Source organism: Balaenoptera borealis (genome assembly GCF_965194805.1).
Source record: "Balaenoptera borealis genome assembly, chromosome: 20".
In the NCBI taxonomy this organism is placed as follows: domain Eukaryota; kingdom Metazoa; phylum Chordata; class Mammalia; order Artiodactyla; family Balaenopteridae; genus Balaenoptera; species Balaenoptera borealis.
The window spans coordinates 36,281,305-36,309,213 of NC_138879.1; the positions used below are offsets into that span (position 1 = coordinate 36,281,305).

General features: G+C 38.0%; 1 protein-coding gene across 14 annotated transcripts in view; it reads right to left on the bottom strand.

The window, feature by feature from the left end:
* Positions 1-27,909, bottom strand: part of TRIM37 (tripartite motif containing 37) — a 283,770-nt gene that overhangs the window by 151,744 nt on the left and 104,117 nt on the right. For 9 of the 14 annotated variants that reach the window (XM_082372003.1, XM_082372006.1, XM_082372005.1 and 6 more), the window contains 5 exons: positions 27,536-27,664; positions 26,987-27,176; positions 25,014-25,132; positions 15,525-15,635; positions 14,113-14,191 (listed from right to left, as the gene is read on the bottom strand). In XM_082372003.1, coding sequence (XP_082228129.1) covers positions 14,113-14,191; positions 15,525-15,635; positions 25,014-25,132; positions 26,987-27,176; positions 27,536-27,664 — 628 coding nt within the window. The other 5 variants (XM_082372000.1, XM_082372001.1, XM_082372008.1 and 2 more) reach the window with 5 other exon arrangements.

Sequence of the window (27,909 nt, forward strand, 5' to 3'; positions counted from 1 at the left end):
AGAAAGGAAATAATCAGGTGAATTGTGGCTGAAAGTCTGTTAGGAAGAGTAACAGGAGATAAAAAGAGAAAGAAAGGACAATGTGGGGGACAAATAAAGCTGATAAAACAAGACATCTCCATCTAAGGGAATGGCATTAAACCTGAAAAATAAGTAAACCTAATCAATACACTGCATTCTTACACTCCTCTCCCCACCATAGTTATAACAACCTTAAACTCCTAATTACATTAAATTCATTCAAGTACTTAGTATGACTTTATATAGAACCCAAAGAAAGAATAATTGAGAAAACAAAGTGAAGGTCTTCAAGAATCATGTATTTGCAAGAGTTTGCTAAAGCAGGGAATGAAAGAAAAGCAATATTTTGATAAGTATTATTTATACTTGAAAAAAATCCCCTATTAGTATTCTTAGTTCAAAAGGAACATCTCTTTCTGAAGCAGCACACAGCAAGATATTAAGCAAACCACTAAGTATACTGAACTCATTTGAATTTAATAGAAATTTATCTAAATTACCAAATTATCCAGTATGATTGCCTGAAATAAGGTGTTTAATTGTTCATTTCCTTTTTCCATTACAAGTTTGTCCTCTGTCATTTTAACAGCAATTAGTAAAGAACACTCTTCTATTGCACTTTAGGAAAACCTACTTCTGCTTGGCCAAGGAATAATCTCATAGAAGAGCCTTTTTAATTTATATTTCAAACAAATCTAATTCCTCTCAGACTCAAAACTGTTAAGTGGTGATCAGGAGAAAAGTGCTCTCGTCCTGAGCAGCTGAGTTTAGCATCCCTCTTATGCTGAGTCTAAGACCCCCAGTCATGAAACCTCCAGATGAGATGTGCCCTGCTTCATGGTGCAAGCAGGGGCCCTCACACACAGGTTCTGATTTTTCTTATCCTGCTTTAGGACTAGGGAAAAAATAAATGTGAAATATGTCAGGAATTATATGTATTTGGAGAAACCATCTTTCAAATGAGTAACTGGAATTTAACCAAAGATGAAAAAGTTGTCCCTGCCAGTTGTTACACTGGGAGATCCTGGAGCTAGGGCATTCAGGGTGGGCAATTAAGCCAAATAAGAGTTGCTATGGGATCAAATGAAACTGAATAGCAGGGAGGCCTATGGAGTAGGCTTTCCTAAATGCACATAAGGAGACAGACTTAGCTGCCCTGCAGGACTCAGGCAAGGGCTCTGGCTGGGCAGAGGCTCTGCAGGAATGGAAGAGAAGACTCTCTAATAGGAAAAAACACATAAATGTGCCAAGTGGAGAAAAAGGTTTTTAGAAACAGAGCAGACCATATAATTTATGTCCCAAACTATACAATGACGGATGTCACCATTTGCTCTTAACCCTCCCTAGACAGAATTTTAAAACTTCTATGAAACTTCCCGTAAGACTATGAAGCCATGTATGGGTTAATGTGGGAACTAGCGATAAATGAGGGGAAATCTAAAAATATCACTATGAAAAGACTAAAAGGAACACAAACACACACATGGCTCTTTCAGTTTTGTACTTCCCAAATTTTCTATAATCTTATCACCTTTATAATTAAAAGAAAAATAAAAAATTCTTTTGGATAGAAAACTAAGAATGGCTCATTACTTTCTGAATTGTGAATGTGAAATTAATTACACTTACTTTTTAATTCAAAAAATATAATTATATATATTTTGAAAACCACAGTACTTCCAGCTTCCAATTCTGAAATGTAGAGCTAAAGGGAATATTGCTTCCACCCTTACAAAAGAAAAAAAAAAAAAAAAAGTCCAGATTAACTTCAAATTATGACTTTTTTCAAACCCATCAGGGAGCTGAGGTTGCAACTGGCCCAAATCTAAAGAGGGGCAGGCACCTGCCGGGAAAGACGAGCCATCAGCACTAGTTTACATAGGGCAGCTATAAGCAGACACTGGAAAAAACTGTTTAGCATGAGTTAGTGATGAACTGGTGCTGGCAGGACAGTGGGAAGTCCTGGCAGCTGCAGAAATTAGTGGAGTCTGCGCTCTCTTGCAAACTCTACCAGGTGCTCAAAGAAAAGATTAGAAACAGCCCTAAGGGTCAACTGTGGTGCAGACCCAGCAGTGGGATGTGGGAGAGTCAAGAAACTATCAGACCCTTTCTCCCATCTCTCCTACATAAATGTTATTCTATGGGGGAAAAGGGCCACAAATGCTGCCACCCTTAGGGTACCTGTGAAAAGTCACTGCAGCTGATGAAAGGGAACAGGGAAGAAAAACCCTACTCTGGGGGAGGCAGGAATATCACCGGGCCTACAACTAGCTGTGGAGGGGCAAGTGAATCAAGACACAGTAAACTGAAACACACAGTGCCTAAAGCTTCCCCTTAATCCGAGAATGTCAGTCCCTCCCCTGCCTCCAGTCACGCTTCAAATAACAGAACACTTCTGGGAGAAGGACAGGAAAGCAACAACAGCATGCAGAGACTTAACAACTTTCTGAGGCACAGTACAAAGGGAAGCCCTAAACTCAAGGTCAGAAGAGACACTGCTCTGGTAATCCATCCCCAATCAGGAATGCAAGGTATTGCTATAGGAACTCGAAGCCACTAAGGTTAATCACAGCAACCATGAACCTCAAACCAAACACAACTCCTAACTAGATTAATTCAAATTCTGCAGTAAAGGTCTAAGCAGCAGGAAAGGCCTGCCCATTTTTAGGCAGAAAACCCATTCATCAATCTACTGTCCTACACAAAATGTGTTTTCAACAAAATACACAGATGCATCTGAAAACAAGAAAAAATATATTCGTAAGAGTGAAGTAGGGCTTCCCTGGTGGCACAGTGGTTGAGAATCTGCCTGCCAATGCAGGGGACACGGGTTCAAGCCCTGGTTTGGGAAGATCCCACATGCCGCGGAGCAGCTAGGCCCGTGAGCCACAACTACTGAGCCTGCGCATCTGGAGCCTGTGCTCCGCAACAAGAGAGGCTGCGACAGTGAGAGGCCCGCGCACCGCGATGAAGAGTGGCCCCCGCTCGCCGCAACTAGAGAAAGCCCTCACACAGAAACGAAGACACAACGCAACCAAAAATAAATAAATAAATTTAAAAAACTATTTAAAAAAAAAAAAAAAGAGTGAAGTAACCGGGGTTGTGGGTACTGGCAGGGAACCTGCCTCTCCCAGGTTCTCTCCAGGTGGCCTCCCCTCCCAGGCCCTCCTTGGGGACCTTTGTAACTTGAGCCAATTAAATTTGAGCTTGGTGGGAATGTAAACTGGTACAACCACTATGGAGAACAGTATGGAGGTTTCTTAAAAACCTAAAAATAGAGCTACCATATGATCCAGCAATCCCATTCCTGGGCATATATCTGGAGAAAACCATAATTCGAAAAGATACATGCACCCCAATGTTCACGGCAGCACGATTTACAATAGCCAAGACATGGGAGCCATCTAAATGTCCATCAACAGAGGAGTGGATAAAGAAGATGTGGTACATATATACAATGGAATATTATTTAGCCATAAAAAAGAACAAAATAATGCCATTTGTAGCAACATGAATGGACCTAGAGATTGTCATACTGAGTGAAGTAAGTCAGAGAAAGACAAATATCATATGATATCACTTATATGTGGAATCTAAAAAAATGGTACAAATGAACTTACTTACAAAACAGAAATAGAGTTGCAGATGTAAAAAACAAATTTATGTTTGTAAATAAAGAAACAAATTTATGTTTGTAAATACCTATACAGTAGGTCCTTAATTAGTTACCAGTGGGGAAGGGGGCAGGGAGGGATAAATTGGGAGATTGGGATTGATATATACACACTACAATATATAAAATAGATAACTAATTAAGGACCTACTGTATAGCACAGGGAACTCTACTCAATACTCTGTAATGACCTATATAGGAAAAGAATCTTAAAAAGAGTTAATATATGTATATGTATAACTGATTCACTTTGCTGTACACCTGAAACTAACATAACATTGTAAATCAACTATACTCTAATAAAAATTAAAAAAAAAAACAAAACAACCTGAACTCCAGAAAAATAAACAAACAAAAACAAAAAAGCCAAACACAGAGTGAAGTAACCATCAGAACCAGAATCTGATATGACAAGGATTTTGGAGCTTACAGAATTTAAAATAACTATGGTTAATATGTTGTGGAAATGGTGGGCAACATGCAAGATCATGTGGGTGATTTCAACAAAGAAACAGAAACTATAATAAATAGAAATACCAGAAATGAAAAATACTGTAACAAAGATGATGAATGCCTTTGATGGGCTGATCAGTTGATCTACCATTGCTGAGAAGAGAATCAGTAAATTTAAAGATAAGTCGATAAAAATTACCTTAACTGAAACACAAGAAAAAGAATGAATGAAAAACAAAAGCAAAATGAATCCAGAACAGAACATATAAGAGCTATGGAACAATATCAGTCTAACATATGCATAATTGGAAACCCTCATATGTTGCTGGTGGGAATGCAATGGCAGTGCCTTCTGGAAGTTTGGCAGTTTCTTATAAAGTTAAGCATATACCTACCGCATGACTCAGTGCAATGAGTTCTGACACCAAGTACCCGGAGTTAGGCTAAACTTCACAGGTTAAAGGCAAAGTCCTCCACAAGACTGCTCTCACTTCAGATACCAGCTGCAAGTTTGGGGTTCCCCCACCAACCCTCCCCTAGGTGTGATTACTCACTAGAACAACTCACAAAACTCAGGAAAATACTTACAATTCCAGTTTTATTATAGCAAAAGGATACCAATCAGAACCTGGCAAAAGGAGAGACACATAGGGTGAGGTAGAGGAGGGTCCCAGTGTGAAGCTTCCTTGTGATCAGAGCATGTTACCCTCCCAAAACATCAATTTATGACAGAGTACAGCCAACCAGGGAAGCTCAGCTGAGCTTCAATGTCCAGAGTTTCTACTGGGGTTTCATTACATAAGCATGACTGACTCACTGGCAATGAGTCTAAACTATTCAGGCTGATAACATGTGACTCAGTGGCCCAATCCTCTAATCACATGGTTAGTCTTTCTGGCACAGCCAGTCCTTATCCTGAGTCATCTCATTAACTAAGCTATCAGGATCCACCATAAGTAACAAAGACACTCCTATCGCTCAGGAAATTCCAAGGACTTAAGAGGCTATGTCCCAGGAACCAGGGACAAAGGCCAAATTCTTTATTACATACCCAGCAATCCCACTCCAAGGCAAACATTACCCTAGAGAATGACAACTTATGTTCACACAAAAATCTACACACAAATGTTTATAAGGTTCATAATCACCCTAAACTAGAAATAACCCAAATGTCCTTCAATGGTAAATGAATAAATTGTATACATCCATACAGTGAAATACTATTCAGCAGTAAAAAGGAATAAAGTTCTGATTCACACAACAAGGTGGATGTCTACCCCTAGAGGGAATGCCAGGCAGATACTTGTTAATTGAACCCCAGAGGTTTTCCTCAATGGACTGTGTGAATTTGTATATGCTGCATATTTCTTACTATTTTTAAATTCACAAACAACAATACTTGAGGTGAGCTGGAGCCCAACAAAACAGACAGGACATGATTTTCTTCATCATAGGAGAACTGCTTTTGAGTACATCCTTTAGCTACCTACAAGTTTGTTTTTTTCATGAAACCTGTTATCAACTTTAATTATAAAAATAGAGAATTTTATGCCAGGAGGGCAGTTACAAATCATTTCTTTAGAAGCTTACTTTTTTTGCTTTTCAAGAGATAGACTTTATTCTTAATATGGAATCAGAAATCAGAATATGGTACAAATGGCTTGGGTTTCTAAAATATATGAGAAGATAATATACCAATTAAGTTCAAATAATTTTCCCTACAAAATTTTTGTGCAAGCATAAAGAAATACCTTCAAAATTTCCTATAGCTATAACAACCAAAAATAGTCTTGCTGACACAGTGAACTCCAATTCCACCAATGTAAAAGGGTCTCAACCAATTCTCAATTCATCTAAAACAAGGGCAGCACTCCTAATTGCTTTTATACATAACCTGACAGCATAAGAAAAGCCAAAAAAATACTCAAGATCCAAAATGTACTATGATTCAAATATCCCTATGCCATTATGGGGAATCCACTGACTAAAAAGACCTCAAGGTCATTAAAAATAAGAGTAAAGGTTAAGAACATTTACAATTTAAAAACAAAAACCAAAACGGGTACTTCCCCCCAAATAAAGGACAGAGGGACACCTCAAAATGCTACTGTAGGAGATGGTTCAAGATGGCGGAGTAGAAGGATGTGCTCTCACTCCCTCTTGCGAGAACACCAGAATCACAACTAACTGCTGAACAATCATCGACAGGAAGACACTGGAACTCACCAAAAAAGATACCCCATATCCAAAGACAAAGGAGAAGCCACAGTGAGATGGTAGGAGGGGTGCAATCACAATAAAATCAAATCCCATAACTGCTGGGTGGGTGACTCACAAACTGGAGAACACTTATACCACAGAAGTCCACCCACTGGAGTGAAAGTTCTGAGCCCCACGTCAGGCTTCCGAACCTGGGGGTCCGGCGATGGGAGGAGGAATTCCTAGAGAATCAGACTTTGAAGGTTAGAGGGATTTGATTGCAGGACTTTGACAGGACTGGGGGAAACAGAGACTCCATTCTTGGAGGGCACACACAAAGTAGTGTGCGCATCGGGACCCAGGGGAAGGAGCAGTGACCCCAGGGGAGACTGAACCAGACATACCTGCTAGTGTTGGAGGGTCTCCTGCAGAGGCGGGGGGTGGCTCTGTCTCACCGTGAGGACAAGGACACTGGCAGCAGATGTTCTGGGAAGTACTCCTTGGCGTGAGCCCTCTCAGAGTCCGCCATTAGCCCCACCAAAGAGCCCAGGTAGGCTACAGTGTTGGGTCGCCTCAGGTCAAACAACCAACAGGGAGGGGACCCAGCCCCACCCATCAGCAGACAAGCGGATTAAAGTTTTACTGAGCTCGGCCTACCAGAGCAACAGCCAGCTCTACCCACCACCAGTCCCTCCCATCAGGAAACTTGCACAAACCTCCTAGATAGCCTCATCCACCACAGGGCAGACAGCAGAAACAAGAAGAACTACAATCCTGCAGCCTGTGGAAGGAAAACCACATTCACAGACAGATAGACAAAATGAAAAGGCAGAGGGCTAGGTACCAGATGAAGGAACAAGATAAACCCCCAGAAAAACAACTAAATGAAGTGGAGATAGGCAACCTTCCAGAAAAAGAATTCAGAATAATGATAGTGAAGATGATCCAGGACCTCGGAAAAAGAATGGAGGCAAAGATTGAGAAGATGCAAGAAATGTTTAACAAAGACCTAGAAGAATTAAAGAACAAACAAACAGAGATGAACAATACAATAACTGAAATGAAAAACACACTAGAAGGAATCAATAGCAGAATAACTGAGGCAGAAGAACGGATTAAGTGACCTGGAAGACATAATGGTGGAATTCACTGCCACGGAACAGAATAAAGAAACAAGAATGAAAAGAAATGAAGACAGCCTAAGAGACCTCTGGGACAACATTAAATGCAAAAACATTCACATTATAGGGGCCCCAGAAGGAGAGAGAGAGAGAAAGGAACCGAGAAAATATTTGAAGAGATAATAGTCGAAAACTTCCCTAACATGGGAAAGGAAACAGCCACCCAAGTCCAGGATGCGCAGAGAGTCACATACAGGACAAACCCAAGGAGAAACACACCAAGACACACAGTAATCAAATTGGCAAAAATTAAAGACAAAGAAAAATTAATGAAAGCAGCAAGGGATAAACGACAAATAACATACAAGGGAACTACCATAAGGTTAATAGCTTATTTCTCAGCAGAAACTCTACAAGCCAGAAGGGAGTGGCATGATATACTTAAAGTGATGAAAGGGAAGAACCCACAACCAAGATTACTCTACCCAGCAAGGATCTAATTCAGATTCGATGGAGAAATCAAAAGCTTTACAGACAAGCAAGAGCTAAGAGAATTCAGCACCACCAAACCAGCTCTGCAACAAATGCTAAAGGAACTTCTCTAAGTGGGAAACACAAGAGAAGAAAAGGACCTACAAAAACAAACCCAAAACAATTAAGAAAATGGTAATAAGAACATACATATCGATTATTACCTTAAACGTGAATGGATTAAATGCTCCAACCAAAAGACACAGGCTTGCTGAATGGATACAAAAACAAGACCTATATATGTGCTGTCTACAAGAGACCCACTTCAGACCTAGGGACACATACAGACTGAAAGTGAGGGGATGGAAAAAGATATTCCATGCAAATGGAAATCAAAAGAAAGCTGGAGTAGCAATACTCATATCAGATAAAATAGACTTTAAAACAAAGAATGCTACAAGAGACAAGGAAGGACACCACATAATGATCAAGGGATCAATCCAAGAAGATTATATAACAATTATAAATATATATGCACCCAACATAGGAGCACCTCAATACATAAAGCAACTGCTACAGCTATAAAAGAGGAAATCGACAGTAACACAAGAATAGTGGGGGACTTTAACACCTCACTTACACCAATGGACAGATCATCCAAGCAGAAAATTAATAAGGAAAGACATGCGTTAAATGACACAATAGACCAGATGGAGTTAATTGATATTTATAGCACATTCCATCCAAAAACAGCAGATTACACTTTCTTCTCCAGTACGCACAGAACATTCTCCAGGATAGATCACATCTTGGGTCACAAATCAAGCCTCAGTAAATTTAAGAAAACTGAAATCATATCAAGCATCTTTTCTGATCACAACGCTATGAGATTAGAAATCAATTACAGGGAAAAAAAACGTAAAAAACACAAACACATGGAGGCTAAACAATACGTTACTAAGCAACCAAGAGATCACTGAAGAAATCAAAAAATACCCAGAGACAAATGACAATGAAAACACAACGATCCAAAACCTATGGGATGTGGCAAAAGCAGTTCTAAGAGGGAAGTTTATAACTATACAAGCCTACCTCAAGAAACAAGAAAAATCTCAAATAAACAATCTAACCTTACACCTAAAGGAACTAGAGAAAGAAGAACAAACAAAACCCAAAGTTAGCAGAAAGAAAGAAATCTTAAAGATCAGAGCAGAAATAAATGAAATACAAACAAAGAAAACAATAGCAAAGATCAATAAAACTAAAAGCTGGTTCTTTGAGAAGATAAACAAAATTGATAAACCATTAGCCAGACTCATCAAGAAAAAGAGGGAGAGGACTCAAATCAATAAAGTTAGAACTGAAAAAGGAGAAGTCACAACAGACACCGCAGAAATACAAAGCATCCTAAGAGACAACTACAAGCAACTCTATGCCAATAAAATGGACAACCTGGAAGAAATGAACAAATTCTTAGAAAGCTATAACCTTCCAAGACTGAACCAGGAAGAAATAGAAAATATGAACAGACCAATCACAAGTAATGAAACTGAAACTGTGATTAAAAATCTTCCAACAAACAGAAGTCCAGGACCAGATGGCTTCACTGGTGAATTCTATCAAACATTTAGAGAAGAGCTAACACCCATCCTTCTCAAACTCTTCCAAAAAATTGCAGAGGAAGGAACACTCCCAAACTCATTCTATGAGGCCACCATCACCTTGATACCAAAACCAGGCAAAGATACTACAAAAAAAGAAAATTACAGACCAATATCACTGACGAATATAGATGCAAAAATCCTCAACAAAACACTAGCAAGCAGAATCCAACAACACATTAAAAGGATCACACACCATGATCAAGTGGGATTTATCCCAGGGATGCAAGGATTCTTCAATATACGCAAATCAATCAATGTGATACACCATATTAACAAATTAAAGAATAAAAACCATATGATCATCTCAATAGATGCAGAAAAAGCTTTTGACAAAATTCAACACCCATTTATGATTAAAAACTCCAGAAAGTGGGCATAGAGGGAACCTACCTCAACATAATAAAGGCCATATACGACAAACCCACAGCAAGCATCATTCTCAATGGTGAAAAACTGAAAGCATTTCCTCTAAGATCAGGAACGAGACAAGGAGGTCCACTCTCACCACAATTATTCAACATAGTTTTGGAAGTCCTAGGCATGGCAATCAGAGAAGAAAAAGAAATAAAAGGAATACAAATTGGAAAAGAAGAAGTAAAATTGTCACTGTTTGCAGATGACATGATACTATATAGAGAGAATCCTAAAGATGCCACCAGAAAACTACTAGAACTAATCAATGAATTTGGCAAAGTTGTAGGATACAAAATTAATGCACAGAAATCTCTTGCATTCCTATACACTAATGATGAAAAATCTGAAAGAAAAATTAAGGAGACACTCCCATTTACCACTGCAACAAAAAGAATAAAATACCTAGGAATAAACCTACCTAGGGAGACAAAAGACCTGTATGTAGGAAACTATAAGACACTGAAGAAAGAAATTAAAGATGATACCAACAGATGGAGAGATATACCATGTTCTTGGATTGGAAGAATCAATATTGTGAAAATGACTATACTACCCAAAGCAATCTACAGATTCAATGCAATCCCTATCAAATTACCAATGGCATCTTTTACAGAGCTAGAACAAAAAATCTTAAAATTTGTATGGAGACACAAAAGACCCCTAATAGCCAAAGCAGTCTTGAGGGAAAAAAATGGAGCTGGAGGAATCAGGCTCCCTGACTTCAGACTATACTACCAAGCTACAGTAATCAAGACAATATGGTACTGGCACAAAAACAGAAACATAGATCAATGGAACAGGATAGAAAGCCCAGAGATAAACCCACGCACCTATGGTCAACTAATCTATGACAAAGGAGGCAAGGATATACAATGGAGAAAAGACAGTCTCTTCAATAAGTGGTGCTGGGAAAACTGGACAGCTACATGTACTGGAACACTCCCTAACACCATATACAAAAATAAACTCAAAATGGATTAGAGACCTAAATGTAAGACCAGACACTATAAAACTCTTAGAGGAAAACATAGGAAGAACACTCTTTCATATAAATCACAGCAAGATCTTTTTTGATCCACTGCCTAGAGTAATGGAAATAAAAACAAAAATAAACAAATGGGACCTAATGAAACTTCAAAGCTTTTGCACAGCAAAAGAAATCATAAATAAGACGAAAAGACAACCCTCAGAATGGGAGAAAATATTTGCAAACGAGTCAACAAAGGATTAATCTCCAAAATATATAAACAGCTCATGCAGCTCAATATTAAAAAAACAAACAACCCAATCCAAAAATGGGCAGAAGACCTAAATAGACATTTCTCCAAAGAAGACATACAGATGGCCACGAAACACATGAAAAGCTGCTCAACATCACTAATTATTAGAGAAATGCAAATCAAAACTACAATGAGGTATCACCTCACACCAGTTAGAATGGGCATCATCAGAAAATCTACAAACAACAAATGCTGGAGAGGGTGTGGAGAAAAGGGAACCCTCTTGCACTGTTGGTGGGAATATAAATTGATACAGCCACTATGGAGAACAGTATGGAGGTTCCTTAAAAAACTAAAAATAGAATTACTGTATGACGCAGCAATCCCACTACTGGGCATATACCCAGAGAAAACCATAATTCAGAAAGACACATGCACCCCAATGTTCACTGCAGCACTATTTACAATAGCTAGGTCATGGAAGCAACCTAAATGCCCATCGACAGACGAATGGATCAAGGAGATGTGGTTCATGTACACAATGGAATATTACTCAGCCACAAAAAGGAACGAAATTGGGTCATTTGTAGAGACATGGATGGATCTAGAGACTGTCATACAGAGTGAAGTCAGTTAGAAAGAGAAAAACAAATATCATATATTAACGCATATATGTGGAACCTAGAAAAATGGTACAGATGAACCGGTTTGCAGGGCAGAAATTGAGACACAGATGTAGAGAACAAACGTACAGACACCAAGGGGGGGAAAGCAGCAGGGGTGGTGGTGGTGGTGGTGTGATGAATTGGGAGATTGGGATTGACATGTATATACTGATGTGTATGAAATGGATGACTAATAACCTGCTGTATAAAAAAACAAATAAAATAAAATTCAAAAAAAAAAAGTTATTGTATAGATTAATGACCCAAGAGAATCTCATGATTAAATCACTTGTGCTAAAAGCTCTTACAAGTAAATTTCCCCAAATGAACAGTCTATTCTCCGGCTTCTCTTAGTTCTTAACCACAAGTGGTTTTCCATATTTTGAAAATAAGTTATAAAGGTACACTGGAAAGCACTCAGTTGTATATCATATACAGGTCAAGAAACAGCTACGCAATAGTGAGAGTTCCAAAGCAGAGTCAATCACACTTGTCTTTATGAATTCTGTAAGCCTCAATTAAAAAAAAAAACCTCTACAAAATCAATTCTTACAATGATTTGTTCTCAACACTAAAGGTGCAAAATTCTTACATTATAGTTTTACCCATTACAATGTAGCACAGAAATAAGTTTGATTTAGAATATGATCTCATCAAAATGTAATGAACATAAATACATTTCCAGCTAATAGAAAATGAAATGTGAAGAACTTATTAGTAATGTTTCAGAGCACTGCACAATAAGCTACCTAATAACTATACGACGGCACACCAATGCTATCATGGTAGTAAGCAAATGCTAAATTTTAACTTCTCATATGATTATACTACTTAAATATTTCCAACTAATTTAAGGAGAAAAAGTAAGCATACACATTATGGAGATTATAAATAAGTCTTCTAACTTCCTCATGCATCTACTTACAGCTCAACAGCCTCTATTATACACAGGCAATAGGAATAGGAAAAAGGGGGGCTTCCTGCTCCACTTTTAATAAATTGCAGAGGCATAACATTTTCTCAGCATCATTTTATTAACAAAAAGTGCAAACTGTTTTGAACAAAAGCAAACCATGAATCACAGCATTCGGCAAGACGCTAGACATGGAAAAGGGAACAATATTCATTAAGTAAAAAATAAGCAGATGAGATGCCTCTCATGTGTATATATTCATGCTTTTTCAATAGTCTCTTAGTCAACTTTCAGTGTAATTTTCACAAATAGTATAGCAGCTCAAAAACAAATGCAAGAGCACAATGATAAAGTTTGGCAATTATTTTGGACTAATTCTGAGTATGAAAGTAAACTTTATACCACAGTTTCATGTAAGCCACAGTACAATATGTAGGAATCTTTAAATGTACTGACACTGAAATCAATGTCCAACTAATGAAAATAAAGGAGAAAACAGGGTTTTAAAATACTCGTTACATTATAATTGTTTAGTAAGAAGCAGAAAAAACGAAATAATTTTAAATGTTCTTACATGTGTTCATATGACCACATAACCAATCCATATTAACTTAATTCATTTAAAATTACATTTGTAAAAGTCACACAAAAGAAAGCTTAGGTGTCATTAATCAGTGTGCCTGCACTTGAACAAACAAGAAAAGATAAATAAATTAACCTCAGTCAGTCAACATATTCCAAAGAGGAGATTCAGTCTAGTGTTACTTCAGTTATTCACATAAAGTGTCTACAGGGAAGAATCTACACATTAGTAATATTTCTGCTCACTAATCTACAGGCACTAGTGAAACTATAAACTATAATTAAAACCCAAAATATAAAGGTGGTCATTTAAACGCAACTGAGTGTCTAGCCAAGACAGAAGAGCACCGACGCTGAGCAGGTTACTGAGTGCGTGCACTGTCTCCAGGTACATTTCCTGGCAGTTAATTGCCCTTCTGTTATAGTAGACAAACTGCCTTTTATGAATATACTGTTTACTAAATTAATTGAGGCTACACTGTTATTTCATTACATTACACAGAGTTCTTCCCACACAACTTTTTCCAATGTGTACTAATGTCTTACACTAGAATTGTGCTACTTTCTAAAGTTTCAGAATTACTATTTCAAGTAGAGATGATGAAAAAAAGAAGACCAAATCTGATTATCTGACTGTTGATAAATTTGAGCACCAACTACAGCAAAATTCAGGGTCAAGGTAGCTTGCAAGTCAGTTTTCTTGATTTGAAAATTACCTTCCACTGTTTTCATCAGTATTGAAGCTGAGATCTTCAGGGCCTATTTGTTCACCATCAGGAAAACTGGAATGTGTATCTAGGAGAAAAAAAAAAGAGTTAACATTTTTAAAAGACCAGTATTTTCTTTTCCTTATCTCTAAACGATCTTACCAAGTGTGTTATTTAAGTGATAAAGATGTGCTGGGTTGTGAACAAATCTCTATTTTTAGAGAATTTTTGATCTGAGTCAAGTGTAAGCAAACTCAAAGGGAAAATAAAGGAGAAAAAAACAAAATGTGTAATAGACGCCCACAATTAGAAGATGAAAGGCACTGCCTGACTTTGTCGTCCTTGGGACACTGGGAGCAGTTAAAGAAGGGAATAGGAAATGATGACGATGTATACTCTGAAGACTCATTTCGTAAATATAAAATGTGTTTCAAAGCCAATTAAACTGCACATGCAAGTATCACTACAAAAACTCATCAGCACTCAAAATAACTTGCCTGAAATTTGGCTGCTTCTTTTATAAACAGAGAATATTGCTAAGAGTACCTTAATACTTAAAAAATCATCAAATGACTGAATCTGTACTACAAAAGACACGAGAATATCAGGGAAATATGTAAAATATAAAGCTGACAATTAACATAAGCCTGACAATGTTGTTATTCCAGGAACTCTTATAGAGGAATGCTCAGATTGACCATTAAGGTCTCTGGATAAAATATTAACAATGGGTGATGGATGTTAAACTTATTGTGGTGATCATTTTGCAATGTATACATATATCAAATCATTATGCTGTACACCTAAAACAAAACAAAACAAAACTACTAACAATGGGTTTCTCTCAGTGAGTTTTTTCCTAAGACTTTTTTAGGAGAAAGTGGTAATAAAATCAATGATTCCATAATCAGCATGCATTTCTAAGAAGTCAGAAAGAGTTATCTTTAAAAAAGCTACCTTATTAGCTAGGCTACAAATATCTCTGAAAAGAAAAAAAAAAAAAAAATCTGAAACCTCCCCAAGGACTGGCAACATTTTCTATAAAGGAGCAGACAGTAAATATTTAGGCACTGCAGGCCACAAATGGTCTCCGTTGAAAATTGTTTTTTGTTTGGCTTGTTTTCTTTTTCCATTCTCAGGTCATAGGCTGTACCAAAGCAGGTTGCCAACACTTGCTCCACCCCGTAAGCAGCACGCATCAGGTGGTGTGTGACCAGGCAAATACTACCTACCAAATGTTTTCAGTACTCACCATTTAGTTTACCCCACAGAATGTCATCTCACAAATGACAATAATTTAAGAAAGAAAAAGAAGCAGAAGCAGCAAAGCAGAAGAAGCAGAAAGAGAAGCAAAGGAAGCAGCAGCAGCAGCAGAAGAGATGGTTTTATTAATCCCCGTGAAATGATATCACGTGTTGCACCTTCATCTGGGGGCTGTGCCATGAAAGCGTCGCTAAATCTGCCCAGGCTGGTGTGCTCTTCCTGCTCCTCGTTCTCAGTGTCACATTCAATATCACTGTCGCTACTCATTCCTGGTGGGAGAGAAGGGGAGAACGTGTTTCTGACAAGAAACCACTGCAAGAAAAAGGCAATCTCCCTATCCTAAATTGAGATTCCTAGTGAATTTTACACTGAATGCCAAGAAAACAGAAGATACCAAGCAAACAAAACAAAGAAAAAAGTAACCACACAAACCTAAGTTCTCTTTAGTTATTTAGAGCAGTATTTATTTTTGTTCTCAAAAATTAAAACTGCCCTTTCCACAGTACCTGAAAAGTTGTAATTTGAAGCCAGTATTAATTTCATTATACTGAGAACACTTTTTCCAAGGCAAACATAGGTTTTTTTTCCCCCTAAAGAGTCATAAGAGATAACAGCTCTTTTAATCCTGATTCGACAGTTTCTAGCCTAAAACATATATAAATATAAACACTCATAAATACAAATACACATTTACACTTATATCTAGCTGTGTGTATTTAAAAATTCCAGTAATTTTAGCAATAAATGAGTTACTATCCCATTTGGGCCTCCAATTTTGTTTTTTTGCATATGAGTAGGTTTTTAAAAGTAAAGTTCTATAGAATTTTTATAGTACAGAAAGTACTTCTGTTTCAACAAGACAGTGATCAAGAAAATCTGAAAATCTTTCTGCTACAAACCCTTATAAATGCTAGATAAAATATAAACTTAAAAATTTTAATGAACAGCTATATTTAAAAGAAAGAACAGAAATCCATAGGTATAGAGACAAAAAGGATAAGGAAAACTAGTGGGGTAGATGCAGTTGCCCCAGAGAGCTTGATGCGAAAGTCTTTAATACTCTGTTGGGGATAGGAAAAAAAAAACTTTGGATCCACCATAGAAAGGGAGTCGAAAGTGAGACTAAAACTGCACTCCCTGCCAAAAGCTAAAACTTTTACTGAAAGAATAAACTAAATAATTCTGTCTACTGTCACAGGAAGACAGCAGGGAATTTTGTCTTGTTTCTGGACTCAGCTCACCTCATAATTCAAACTAAGGCCTGTGTGCATAATTTAAGTTTGGGATTAAGGTTGAGGTTCAAATCTTAGGAAAGTAACATAAAAACTGGTCAGGAGCTAGTGTGATCCGAATAAAGCAATTTATTCCTCTAAAGGGAAGGTTCTAGGTAAGATGAAGCAAGCACATTCCACCCCATCTTTCCCACTGGATGCAGCTATAAAACCTGGACAGAATGCATGAAGTGGCTATTTGAGGATTCTGAAAAGCAAATAGGGACAGGCATATTGGTGTAGACAAGAATTAGAAGTACCAACAGACTGGCAGATTTAAACAAGACCCAGAGTCTCATAAAATCATATTAAAAATGTCCAGGATACAATCCAAAACAGCTTCACCGTATGAAAAACCAGGTAAAGACAAGAACAAACATCAGTGCTGAGATGACAGAGATAATGCTGAAATTATCTAACACAGACTAAAGCAGATATAAAAATGCTCATGAATAGTCTTGAAACATATTTAAAAGACCTCTCTGGTGGGAAGCTTCCACAATCCAGGTCACAATTATAGTGGCGGGGCGGGGGGGGGAGGGATGATTCTCACACGGGGTAGAAAAAGTCTCAAAAAGTTATGTTCCAATCAAAATTTACAAACAAGACAATCTACTTGAAGTAAGAGTCAGCAGATATACAACATAGGACAATACCACAAATTTTTTCACAAAATAAAATAAACTGAGAGTACAAAATTCTGTTTAATGTGGAAAAGAAAAGAATAGATTTTTTTTAAATTACTAGACTTTTCAGATATAGTCATTAAAATTAAACTATTAATAGATGAATTTAGGCAAGGTTGAAAAACTTAAAGACAGAACTGAGAAAATTAACCAGAGTTTTAAAGAACAATGAGATTGCCATTATAAAAAAGGGGTTAAGAAACACAGGGATAAAAAAGGAATGGTTCAAACTGTGTCAACTAGACAGCCATAAAGACAGCAAAGGAGAGACAATATATTAAGAGAAAATGGCCAAGAATTTTCCATAATTAATGAAAAACATTCTGAATTGAATGGAAATAAAAGTACAACATATCAAAAGTTTGGGGATGTGGCTATAGCAGTGCTTAAAAGATAAAGTTACAGCATCAAATGCTTATATTATAGAAGAGAAAAAGGCCTCAAAGTAATGGTCTAAGCATTTACTTTAAGAAACTGGAAAAAAAAAGAGTAAATAAACTTGGGTAAAAGGAAATAAAGAACAGAAATTAAATTAGCAGGAAAACAAAAGAAAAAGAAATCATTGAAACAAGATAGTTGCTTGAAAAGGTCAATAAAACTGAAAAGCTTCTAGGCAGACCAAGACAAAAGAGCAAAAAAAAGGAATAAAAGAGGGGACATCACTAGAGATTATACAGACATTAAAAGGGTAATAAGGGAACAGTATAAAAAACTTTATGCTTTTGAAATCAAGAACACTGATGAAATGGACAAATTCTTTGATAGACACAAACTACCAAAATTCATTCAGATAAAAATAGATAACCTGAATAGGTATTTTAAGTATTAAAGAAACAGAATTTGTAGCTTAAAAAACTATCAACAGGGACTTCCCTGGGACTTCCCAGGTGGCGCAGTGGTTAAGAATCGGCCTGCCGGGCTTCCCTGGTGGCGCAGTGGTTGAGAATCTGCCTGCCAATGCAGGGGACACGGGTTCGAGCCCTGGTCTGGGAAGATCCCACATGCCACGGAGCAACTGGGCCCGTGAGCCACAATTACTGAGCCTGCGCGTCTGGAGCCTGTGCTCTGCAACAAGAGAGGCCGCGATGGTGAGAGGCCCGCGCACCGCGATGAAGAGTGGTCCCCACTTGCCGCAACTAGAGAAAGCCCTCACACAGAAACGAAGACTCGACACAGTCATAAATAAATAAATAAAAGAACGTGAATTTCTTTAAAAAAAAAAAAAAAGAATCGGCCTGCCAACGCAGGGGACAGGTTCGTGCCCTGGTCCGGGAACATCCCACATGCCGCGGAGCAACTAAGCCCGTGCGCCACAACTACTGAGCCTGCGCTCTAGAGCCCGCGAGCCACAACTACTGAAGCCCACGCGCCTAGAGCCCGTGCTCTGCAACAAAAGAAGCCACTGCAATGAGAAGCCTGTGCACCGCAACGAAGAGTAGCCTCCGCTGGCCACAACTAGAGAGAAAGCCCGCTCGCAGCAACGAAGACCCAACGCAGCCAAAAATAAATAAATAAATAAATAAATAAATTTTAAGGGGGAAAAAAAAAAGATCAACAAAGAAAACTGTAGCCCCAGATGGCTTTACTGGTGAATTCCTCCTCTTCTGTTTTCAATAAGAGTTTGTGTAGTACTATTTCTCCCTGAAATATTTTGAAGATAGGCTGGACGTGTGGACGTTTCTGAAATTTCCTTCCTAAGCAAAGGAAAAAGCTTTCCTGCTCTCAAGAGTCAAGAGCGGTACTTACTGTTTAGAGAATAATCAAGCTACTTGCATGAAGCACCACCTCCACCTTCTGGCCCTTCATGGAACTGCTGCTGAAAACCCTAAAACCCACGAGTTACTGAAATTCTAGGCACAAATTTGACCTCTTGGTACTAGTGTTTCTGAACTCCTGACATATATTAACCTCCAGGATTCACAAACGAGGAATTGGAATTCTCAGGAATTCCCCAAATCTCAAGTTATTCTTTAAACACTTACAATATTTTTCAAACTCTAATAAATTTATATATCTTTAAAAATTTTTGGTTTGTAGTATTTACAAGAACTGTAGCCTACAGTGAATATTCAAATAATGGAAAATGCTGTGAACATTACTGGGTAATAGTTGAATAATGTACACTTAGAACTCTTAGTAAGGTTTATAGCACTACATGGAATCACATCAAAAATGCCAATATGGGGACTTCCCTGGTGGCGCAGTGGTTAAGAATCCGCCTGCCAATGTAGGGGACACGGGTTCGAGCCCTGGTCCGGGAAGATCCCACATGCCGCGGAGCAACTAAGCCCGTGCGCCACAACTACTGAGCCTGCGCTCTAGAGCCCGCGAGCCGCAACTACTGAAGCCTGTGCGCCTAGAGTCCATGCTCCGCAACAAGAGAAGCCACCGCAATGAGAAGCACGTGCACGAAGAGTAGTCCCTGCTCGCCACAACTAGAGAAAGCCCGTGCGCTGCAATGAAGACCCAACGTAGCCAAAAATAAATAAATCTATTTAAAAAAATGCCAATATGAGGAATTCTTTTGCTTTTGAAACTTCCTGTTTCTTGGAGCACCACTCACAGGATTCCTGTATAGTATAGACTCATGAATATTTACACAGCAGCAGACAGGGCCATGAACACGTACTTATAAAACGGCAACAGCTATAGCCAGGACTGATTTGACTGCAATTGCTTCTTTTCAAGGTGCTCCCATTGATCTTAACCTTTGATTCTAGGTACCAGCATTTCCAGTTTATACTTTCAACTTGCCATTAGTGGATTCTTCCAAAGCAGTCATGTTTCTGTGTTTTTTCTGTTTTGTTTTTTTTTAATTCATTTTTTGGCCACGTCATGCAGTATGTGGGATCTTAGTTCCCCGACCAGGGACTGAACCTGTGCCCCATGCAGTGGAAGTGTGGAGTCTTAACCACTGGACCACCAGGAAGTCCCCATGTTTCTGTGTTGACTGTTAAGATTAACTCTAACGGGAGAACTAGAATAATTTTTTCCAGTTTTTTGATTTCTTGACTTACTTTTCTTAGGATTCAGAAAAACATGCATTTCCCAAGAAGTGTTGGAAACAAATTCCTGCATGAAAACACTACTTGGTTTTTTATCAAGTCCTAAGATCTGAAGTTCCCTAGCTCTGTGAATGTAATGAGAAAAACAAATTGGTCTCTTGACCTCTAGCTTAATAGTTGACCTATGGGGTCACCAGGTCCTGTACAACCCATTGACATCAGTGAGAGCAAGTAAACACAACATAAGGTCAAATACTTTCATTTTTTGGAAATGAAAGTAGCTACTGTCAAGCAACAGGTCACAAGCTATTTGCTATGTGCCTTGCCCCATACATTGCAATGTCCACCCACTGCATTAAGTAAAGGTTAAAGGCAAACTAGTGATATTTCACCAACTATAAGAAATCTGAATACAGGACCTTTCTTAATCTCACCGGAAGGTGTCAACAAGTTTTCACAAAACTGGCTGTCAATGATAATTATTGTAAGATACCATTAAATGGCAGATGCTTCAGAGATGTTCATGTGGGGGAAAAAACCCCCAAATCAACCCTGCATCTTAAAGTAAAATGTGAAATAGGGTATTTATATATCAATCACCTACCATATTTTGTGAGTATCCACTATATGCTCAGTAGTCCAAAGCTAACTTTTGAGTTAATAACGCCTTTATTCAGGGGTGCTCAAACTTCAGCTGCTTGGAAAATACATTAACCACCTGGTAGACCAAACACTAATGCTTCACTTGCCTTCCTCCTTTCCAGCAGAACCTCAATATTGTTCAGCTGTCTTCCCTTCTCCAAGTAGCCACGTGGAATGGATGAGGGAGGGGAACCAAATGTTAGACTTTGCCAAGTTTCCTTTTTTTTCCACTACTGATTAATGAGATGTGCTCTCATTGATAAACATTGATAAACAGAGACATATAAAGTGAAATAACCCTCCCCTACTCCCAGAATGTTCTTCTGACTACATATAAAGTTTGGAGCTGCAGCAACCACCTTGCCATCCTGAGGGGAGCTAAGCCAACTCACTTAGAATGGCAGCGCAAAAGATGGGGGGATGGGGTTGGTGGGAGGAAATGAGTTCTTGATGACATTAAGCACCTAAATTTTCCAACCTTGAAACTGCCCTACCAGAGTTAGGTGAGACTTCTTGTTAATACAAGACAGTAAATCTTCCTATTGCTTAAACCAGCTGATTGGGTTTTTGTAACTTAGTGTCTTCATTGATATACCAAAAGGGATCAGCAATGCTGGAGCATCGGACTTGTGTATTACTCTTAGATAGGGTGCCAGTAAGGTTTGCAGTAGGCATGCCATGGCTTTCCCTGGGATGGGTGACACCCCTGACTTATTTGAAAAGGACTGTGCTAATTCAGCAGAACTCAATCGCATAGTCTCCAGTTTTAGATAGAACAAGGAAGAGACCAGTCTACCTAAGGAATTCTGTATTGGGGGAGGGGGGTTGTGAGGAGGAAATCAAGATTTTTGCAATCCAGCCATTAACTAGGAGATTAACACAAGGTTGTCCCATATGATCCCAGTTAGAAAGGAAAAGGCCTGCTGATGACTGTCAAGTCTAAGAAAAGTCACTTTTTATTGACTCTCAGGAACATTTAAGAGACCACTTTAGTTGTCCCAAATTCCCAACTAGTAACACAAAGAATTTTAAAGTTTTAAAAACTTTAAACTTTAAAACTGGAAACTTTAAAAAAAATTTTAAAGTTTCTTCAAACAGCCTGGCAGTAGGGAGGGAGGAGGAGGAGAGGAGAGAGAGACCAATTTACAGTGACCTACCACAGAAAATTTTCTTTTAGGAATTCTGCTTAAGAATAAAGAGGCTCGTTATTCCTAAGCACAGATGTAAGACAACCCAACTCAACTTTTCACCAAGGCTTACCGGTGCGAAAAATAAAGGTTTTCTTGAGAACTGGCTCCTGCTGATGACAGAATATACCCACAGCAGTAAGTAAGGCCCCATTCTCCTCTCACAAAGCAAATTTCAAAAGGCACAGAGCTCCTTTAGTTTACCTATTCCCCTCTTCCAGCCTTATCAGTTAGTCTCCTCACTGCCTATCCTGGGACTCTAGTGGTAAATAAGCTGTTTAGATACCAACAAATTGCAATAGTGGACTTTCCTGGCACTACTGATTTGCATGTTTACAGTAACTTTTCTTATTGAGTTCTAGGTGCTTTGCATCACTACAACGCTCCTTACATAAGAAAAAATGTGTTACTGAGTAACACTGACAGCACTAAATCTCAGATTCAAAGACTTGAAAGTGCAGAGCAGATCCTAAATGTGGCCAAGCAAATGCCTTTCTCCAGTTTAGGATAAGCTGTTAATGATTAGCTTTAAAAAAAGAAATGGAACTAATGTCAAAACGTATGGGGTTTTTTGGTGCTAACTAGCTATTTACATAGAAAAACTGAGGAGAAAATGTGAATTTATGAGATGAAGGCTGAAATTTAAAAGTCTAAGTTGAATTTAACATGCTTCTTTTACCAGTCTTCCTGTCCCCAGAGTTCCACACCCCATTCCCAGTCCCCAACTCAGCTAGAGTAGGAATTTTAAAACATAATTTTATCATTTCACTCCTTGCTTATATTCCATTCAAAGGACAAAGTCCAAATTCTAGCTAGACATACAGTATAATTCCTCATGATCTGACCTCTGCCTCCACTCTGGCGTCATCTTTCACCAGTCTTCACAACTCATACTAACTCATACTCATCCCTTAGGATGATCTTTCCAAGTGTGGACTAGGTTAGTAGAGAGGTGACAGTTAAGGGCACTGGCTCTGCGACTTTGAGTAAGGTAAGTTACATCTCTAGGCCTCAGCCTACTCACCTGTAAAATCAAGATAATAAAGTAACCATGTAGGTCTGTACTGAGAAAACGGAATACTGGTAAAGTCTTTAGCAGTCTTAATACCTAATGAGGGCTTGCAAATATTATCTATTATTTTTATTATTACATACCTGTTAGTTGAGCTCCCTATATACCCCATCACAGCACTCATCATTCCATATTATAACTGGCTATTAACTGGTCTCTAACACCTGTTTTTTGGTTTTCATTTGCTCTCCCTCCTCCATTCCCACCACAACCAACACATACCCAGCATACTTGAGAACAACTTGCTCCCATATGTAACTATGACCCACTCTGGCAAGTGATTCTTAAGGAGTTGTCACCCCTGGTTTGAGTTTTCAACTCAACCAGTGGTTCTCAACTGGGGATGATTTTGCCTCCCAGGGGACATTTGGCAGTGTCTTGAGACATTTTTGGTTACTGTAATTCAAAGGAGGTACTACTGGCACCTAGTGGTTAAAAGCCAAGAATGCTGCTAAACATTCTACAATGCACAGGGCAGGCCCCTAATACAAAGAATCACCTGGCCCAAAATGTCAATGGCACCAAGGTAGAGAAACCCTGAACTAAACAGTAGGTTCAGGAATTACTTTATCACCAGCATCAAAACAATGCCAGGCAAATTAGAAGCATTTCACAAATGGTGCATAAATAGAAGGAGACTATAATTCCAGCACATGCTATAACAATTTAAGCCACTACAATCTATAATCAGTATGTATAAATACATGGAAACTAGCTAATCCCTACTAGCTAATCCCTATAGGTCCTTTCTACAGAGATCAATCATAATATATTTTTCCTGTTGTTTTAACAATCAACACTTCACTTTAAAAATCCTTTCCATTTAATTTCTACTGAAATAATGCTGCCCACCAGAGGAGCACCAACTAAGATGGAAGACCAAAATGTTTAGTGTTCTTTAACTGAAAATGCCACCACCCACACACACTCACAGAGCAGCCAGAGGTAGATGCTGGCACCTTTTATATATGCTTTGAGCTACAATTCATCAATCGTTGAAATTCAAATAAGTGCAGAGGTGGTAGGTGGCAGAGTTTCATTAAGAAATGAAAAATCTCAGTGTCAAATATCATTAATAAAGTTGACACGCTTTTCTGCTAACATATAAAGGACAAGCAAGGGCAACACACATAGCCTTGTTTCAAGCACCTTCTGTTAACTCAAAATTACAAAAAAGTCTTCTATGCTTTCAGATAAAGAGTAATGGACCTGGAAGAACATGTAGACAAATGCTAGAAATGTAACTGAGAATGAACTGGCAGAGTAGAAGTCAGTTACCATAAAGGATTTTTTAAATGGTTAAAGTTTGGAATCCTTCTAAAAGAGCAAAGTAATCTACAAACATTAATCAAGACTGACTTTAAAAGACGAGGTACTTAACATTTAATATTCTAATTAGTTGTTTTGGGGCATGTTTTTCCCGTAAGACACTGAACGTATCCAATTTAATCTTTTCATATCTAGCAAAACTTCAATGCCTATCATGTAGGTAGCATAACGCATTTAAGGAATGAGCAAATGAAGTATCTGCAGACTTTCCCCCTGTAAATGCCTGTTCTAGTAAGATGACCTTTTATGTAGTCAATTATCCATTTTGCCTTCCGTTGTGCTTAATGTCCTAGTAAATCAAACTCAGTGGCACAACGAATGCTGTTTTCAGATCAAGCATCTCAGATAGTAGATAACATCTCAGTAACTGTTTTATTAAACCAACCACTCCCGACCACCACCAAAAAAAGATTATTATTCCGCCTCCCGCCAACTATGACTTTATCATTCCTTACCTTCCTCTGGGGCAACTGAAGCTCCTTCAGGTAGTATAGGTTGTAATTCCCCAGTTTCGGAATTATTTTCCAAATCAGTCATTTGCATTCCTTCCAGACGACCTCCTTTAACACTAGTCCTCAAAGAGGGAGAAAATAACCTGATATTTTTGTATAACTAGTCACTGATACAATAATCTAGATTTTTTTCCTGTCCAGAAACTGAGCAAACTAAGTAGGGTATAGGGCACTGGTGTTTAATACTAAATTTCAAGTTTTACTTTTAAAAGACTCACTAGAAGACTCACAATGAAAGGTTATAAAGTGAGAGATTGCATCAATGTCAATATCCTGGTTGTGATAATATATCAGCGTTTTGCAAAATGTTATAATTAGGGGAAACTGGATAAGGTACACAGGCTCTCTCTATTCTTTCTTATAATTGCATGTGAATCTACAATTATCTCAATAAGAATTCCAATTTAAAAATAAATATAAATAGAAGTCCTTAATAACATGTTCTCACCAATATGGAAAGACTTTTGAGGTATACTGAGTGAGAAAACAAGGTGCACCTTTTGTATTAAAAAAGCTATATGGTCACTTAAATATTGCTTAAATATGCAAGAAAGCTGAGAAGACAGCATATACAAAAAATTTAAAACAGCAGGAATGTGTGTGGGCAGAAGGCTGGAAAACAAAGCAGATGGGAGACAAAGATGGGGAAATTTTAACTTAATATTCTTTTTTTTAACTACCATTTTTGAACCATTTATTACTAGCATTTAAAATTTTTGCTTACACTACCTTAAATCAGGCAAGGAAAAAAAACACAAGCTGGAAAACACCACATGACCCAGGTTGGCAGTATAATTAACTGTAAAATGAGGGTTATAGCTATGAGCTTTACACATTTATACAGGATTTTACAATCTAGAAAAAAGTGCACATTCGTACATATTTAATCTTTATGACTAAAGGCAGACATAAATCTCCTTAAAAAAATATAAAAACTAGTTGCAGCTTCATCTTGAAAGGAACATGTATAAAACCAGGCTAGGAGATGGGGAGGACAAGACAATCTCCAATGATTATAACGCCCTTCCACTGCTTAAACTTGAGCTAAAACAGAAAACAAAGCCACCAGCTGTCCTATTAGATTTGGTAATTATCCAGATCTTAAAACTCTATACAATTAAGTAAACTTAAGGGATATTAATCTTTCTCTAAATTTAATTCAAAGTTCTTTTCAAAGCCTCCAAGGCAGAATTATTCCATTGTTTAAAATTAGAAATGTATTTAATATCCATATAATAGATCAGCAGATGGATATTAATGGCTCACCTAGCACATTCACAGACAATACATTCCATAATCACTCTCTTTTAAATGGATGGAAGTGACAATGTCGACTGGGTGACATGACTGGGATTTGAGTTTATGTTTCCCGGGAGAGAGATAAAGGTACCGATGACCATATATATATATATCCTTTTGGGAAACTCCAACTATGTGTTTTGAGGACACTTTCATAAAAGGGAAAAAAAAGGTGAGATGAAAGCAGAAAAGCAGTTTTAAAATAAAATCGCCAGAAGTGCTTTGTTCTATACAAAATTCATGTAAAAGACCTATGGGACATAATATAGCATAGCACAAATGTCTTTGAAAAATATGGGACAGATGGAAAAAAAAGTTGACCCAAATATCTCACAAGGCAGAGGTCAGGCAAGGTTATATAACATTATTATCCCAACTTCACTGAAAATGAGCTCTAATGTATTTAAACTGAACTTCTGGTACTATCTCATTGTGTTAAGAAAGAAAAAAGTAAGGTCTCTGATGCTTTAAAAGTTACATTTTAATATAACAAATAAACTGTCTGCTAAAAAATTAACAAACTAGAAATTTATTATGTTCATTATGTTGTAGACTTAGAGTGCCAAACAAAACTATTAGCTATTATTCCATTACATAAACAAAAGAACTTAACTTACCCCAAGGTGACCATTTTTCTCCTTTTTTCAATAGTAGGTAAGCCACTGAAAACTGCAACCACAACAGCATCTGAATCCAAAGCTTGACACTGCCGGTCTTCAGATTTTGGCAGAATGTCACCGATACTGCCATGTGTCAAGGCTCGGGGAGAACTGTGCCTGCTCCCAGACTGAGAGCTTCCTGGGGAGCCTACAAAAAACGAAGGGGATATTCAGAAAGAAGGCAAACAAACAAAAAGTTCTCTCTCTAGTTTCCACATTAGGAGATCTCACTATACAGATATTTTTAAATTGCAGGAAAACTCAAAAACAATTTAAAAATATATCCTAGTCTTTTTGATGCCAGCTATTTAAAATTCAGGACTCCAGAATATGGAGTCTAATGGCTGCACTTCCTTACTGACGGGTCTGTTCTGCGTGATCAAGGAACTTTCAAACTGAGTTTCAGCATTTTTGGTGCCTTTAGAGGTCTAAAGCTATACCATAAGATCAATTTCGAGTAACAGACATCTACCCACCAAAATCACATTCTGAACTCTCCAAACTTACCTTCAGACAGAGTTTGACAGTCTCCCTTTGAACGGCTATTTTCCCCAGAGTCTACTGCTCTTCGAAGTGACAGACTACCTGCTATACTGGACCGAGCTGGTTTGGGTGAATTACTCTTCTTATTTGTGGCTGTAAAGACATTTTAAAACATTTCTGATTATGATAAAATAGCACAAAACTTATTACCTAGGCAGTCAGAGAAAGATTTAATCTTATCATCCATGAGAGGTATTCCCATCTACTGTGTCCAAAAATAAACAGAACACTCTGGTCCCAACTGGTTTATTTGGGGTTTTATGCCAAAGGTATTCCTATTTTGCTGCTTGTGGAACAGCCTCAACTTACAAAAGTAGAAAATTATCAGTGAACTCCAA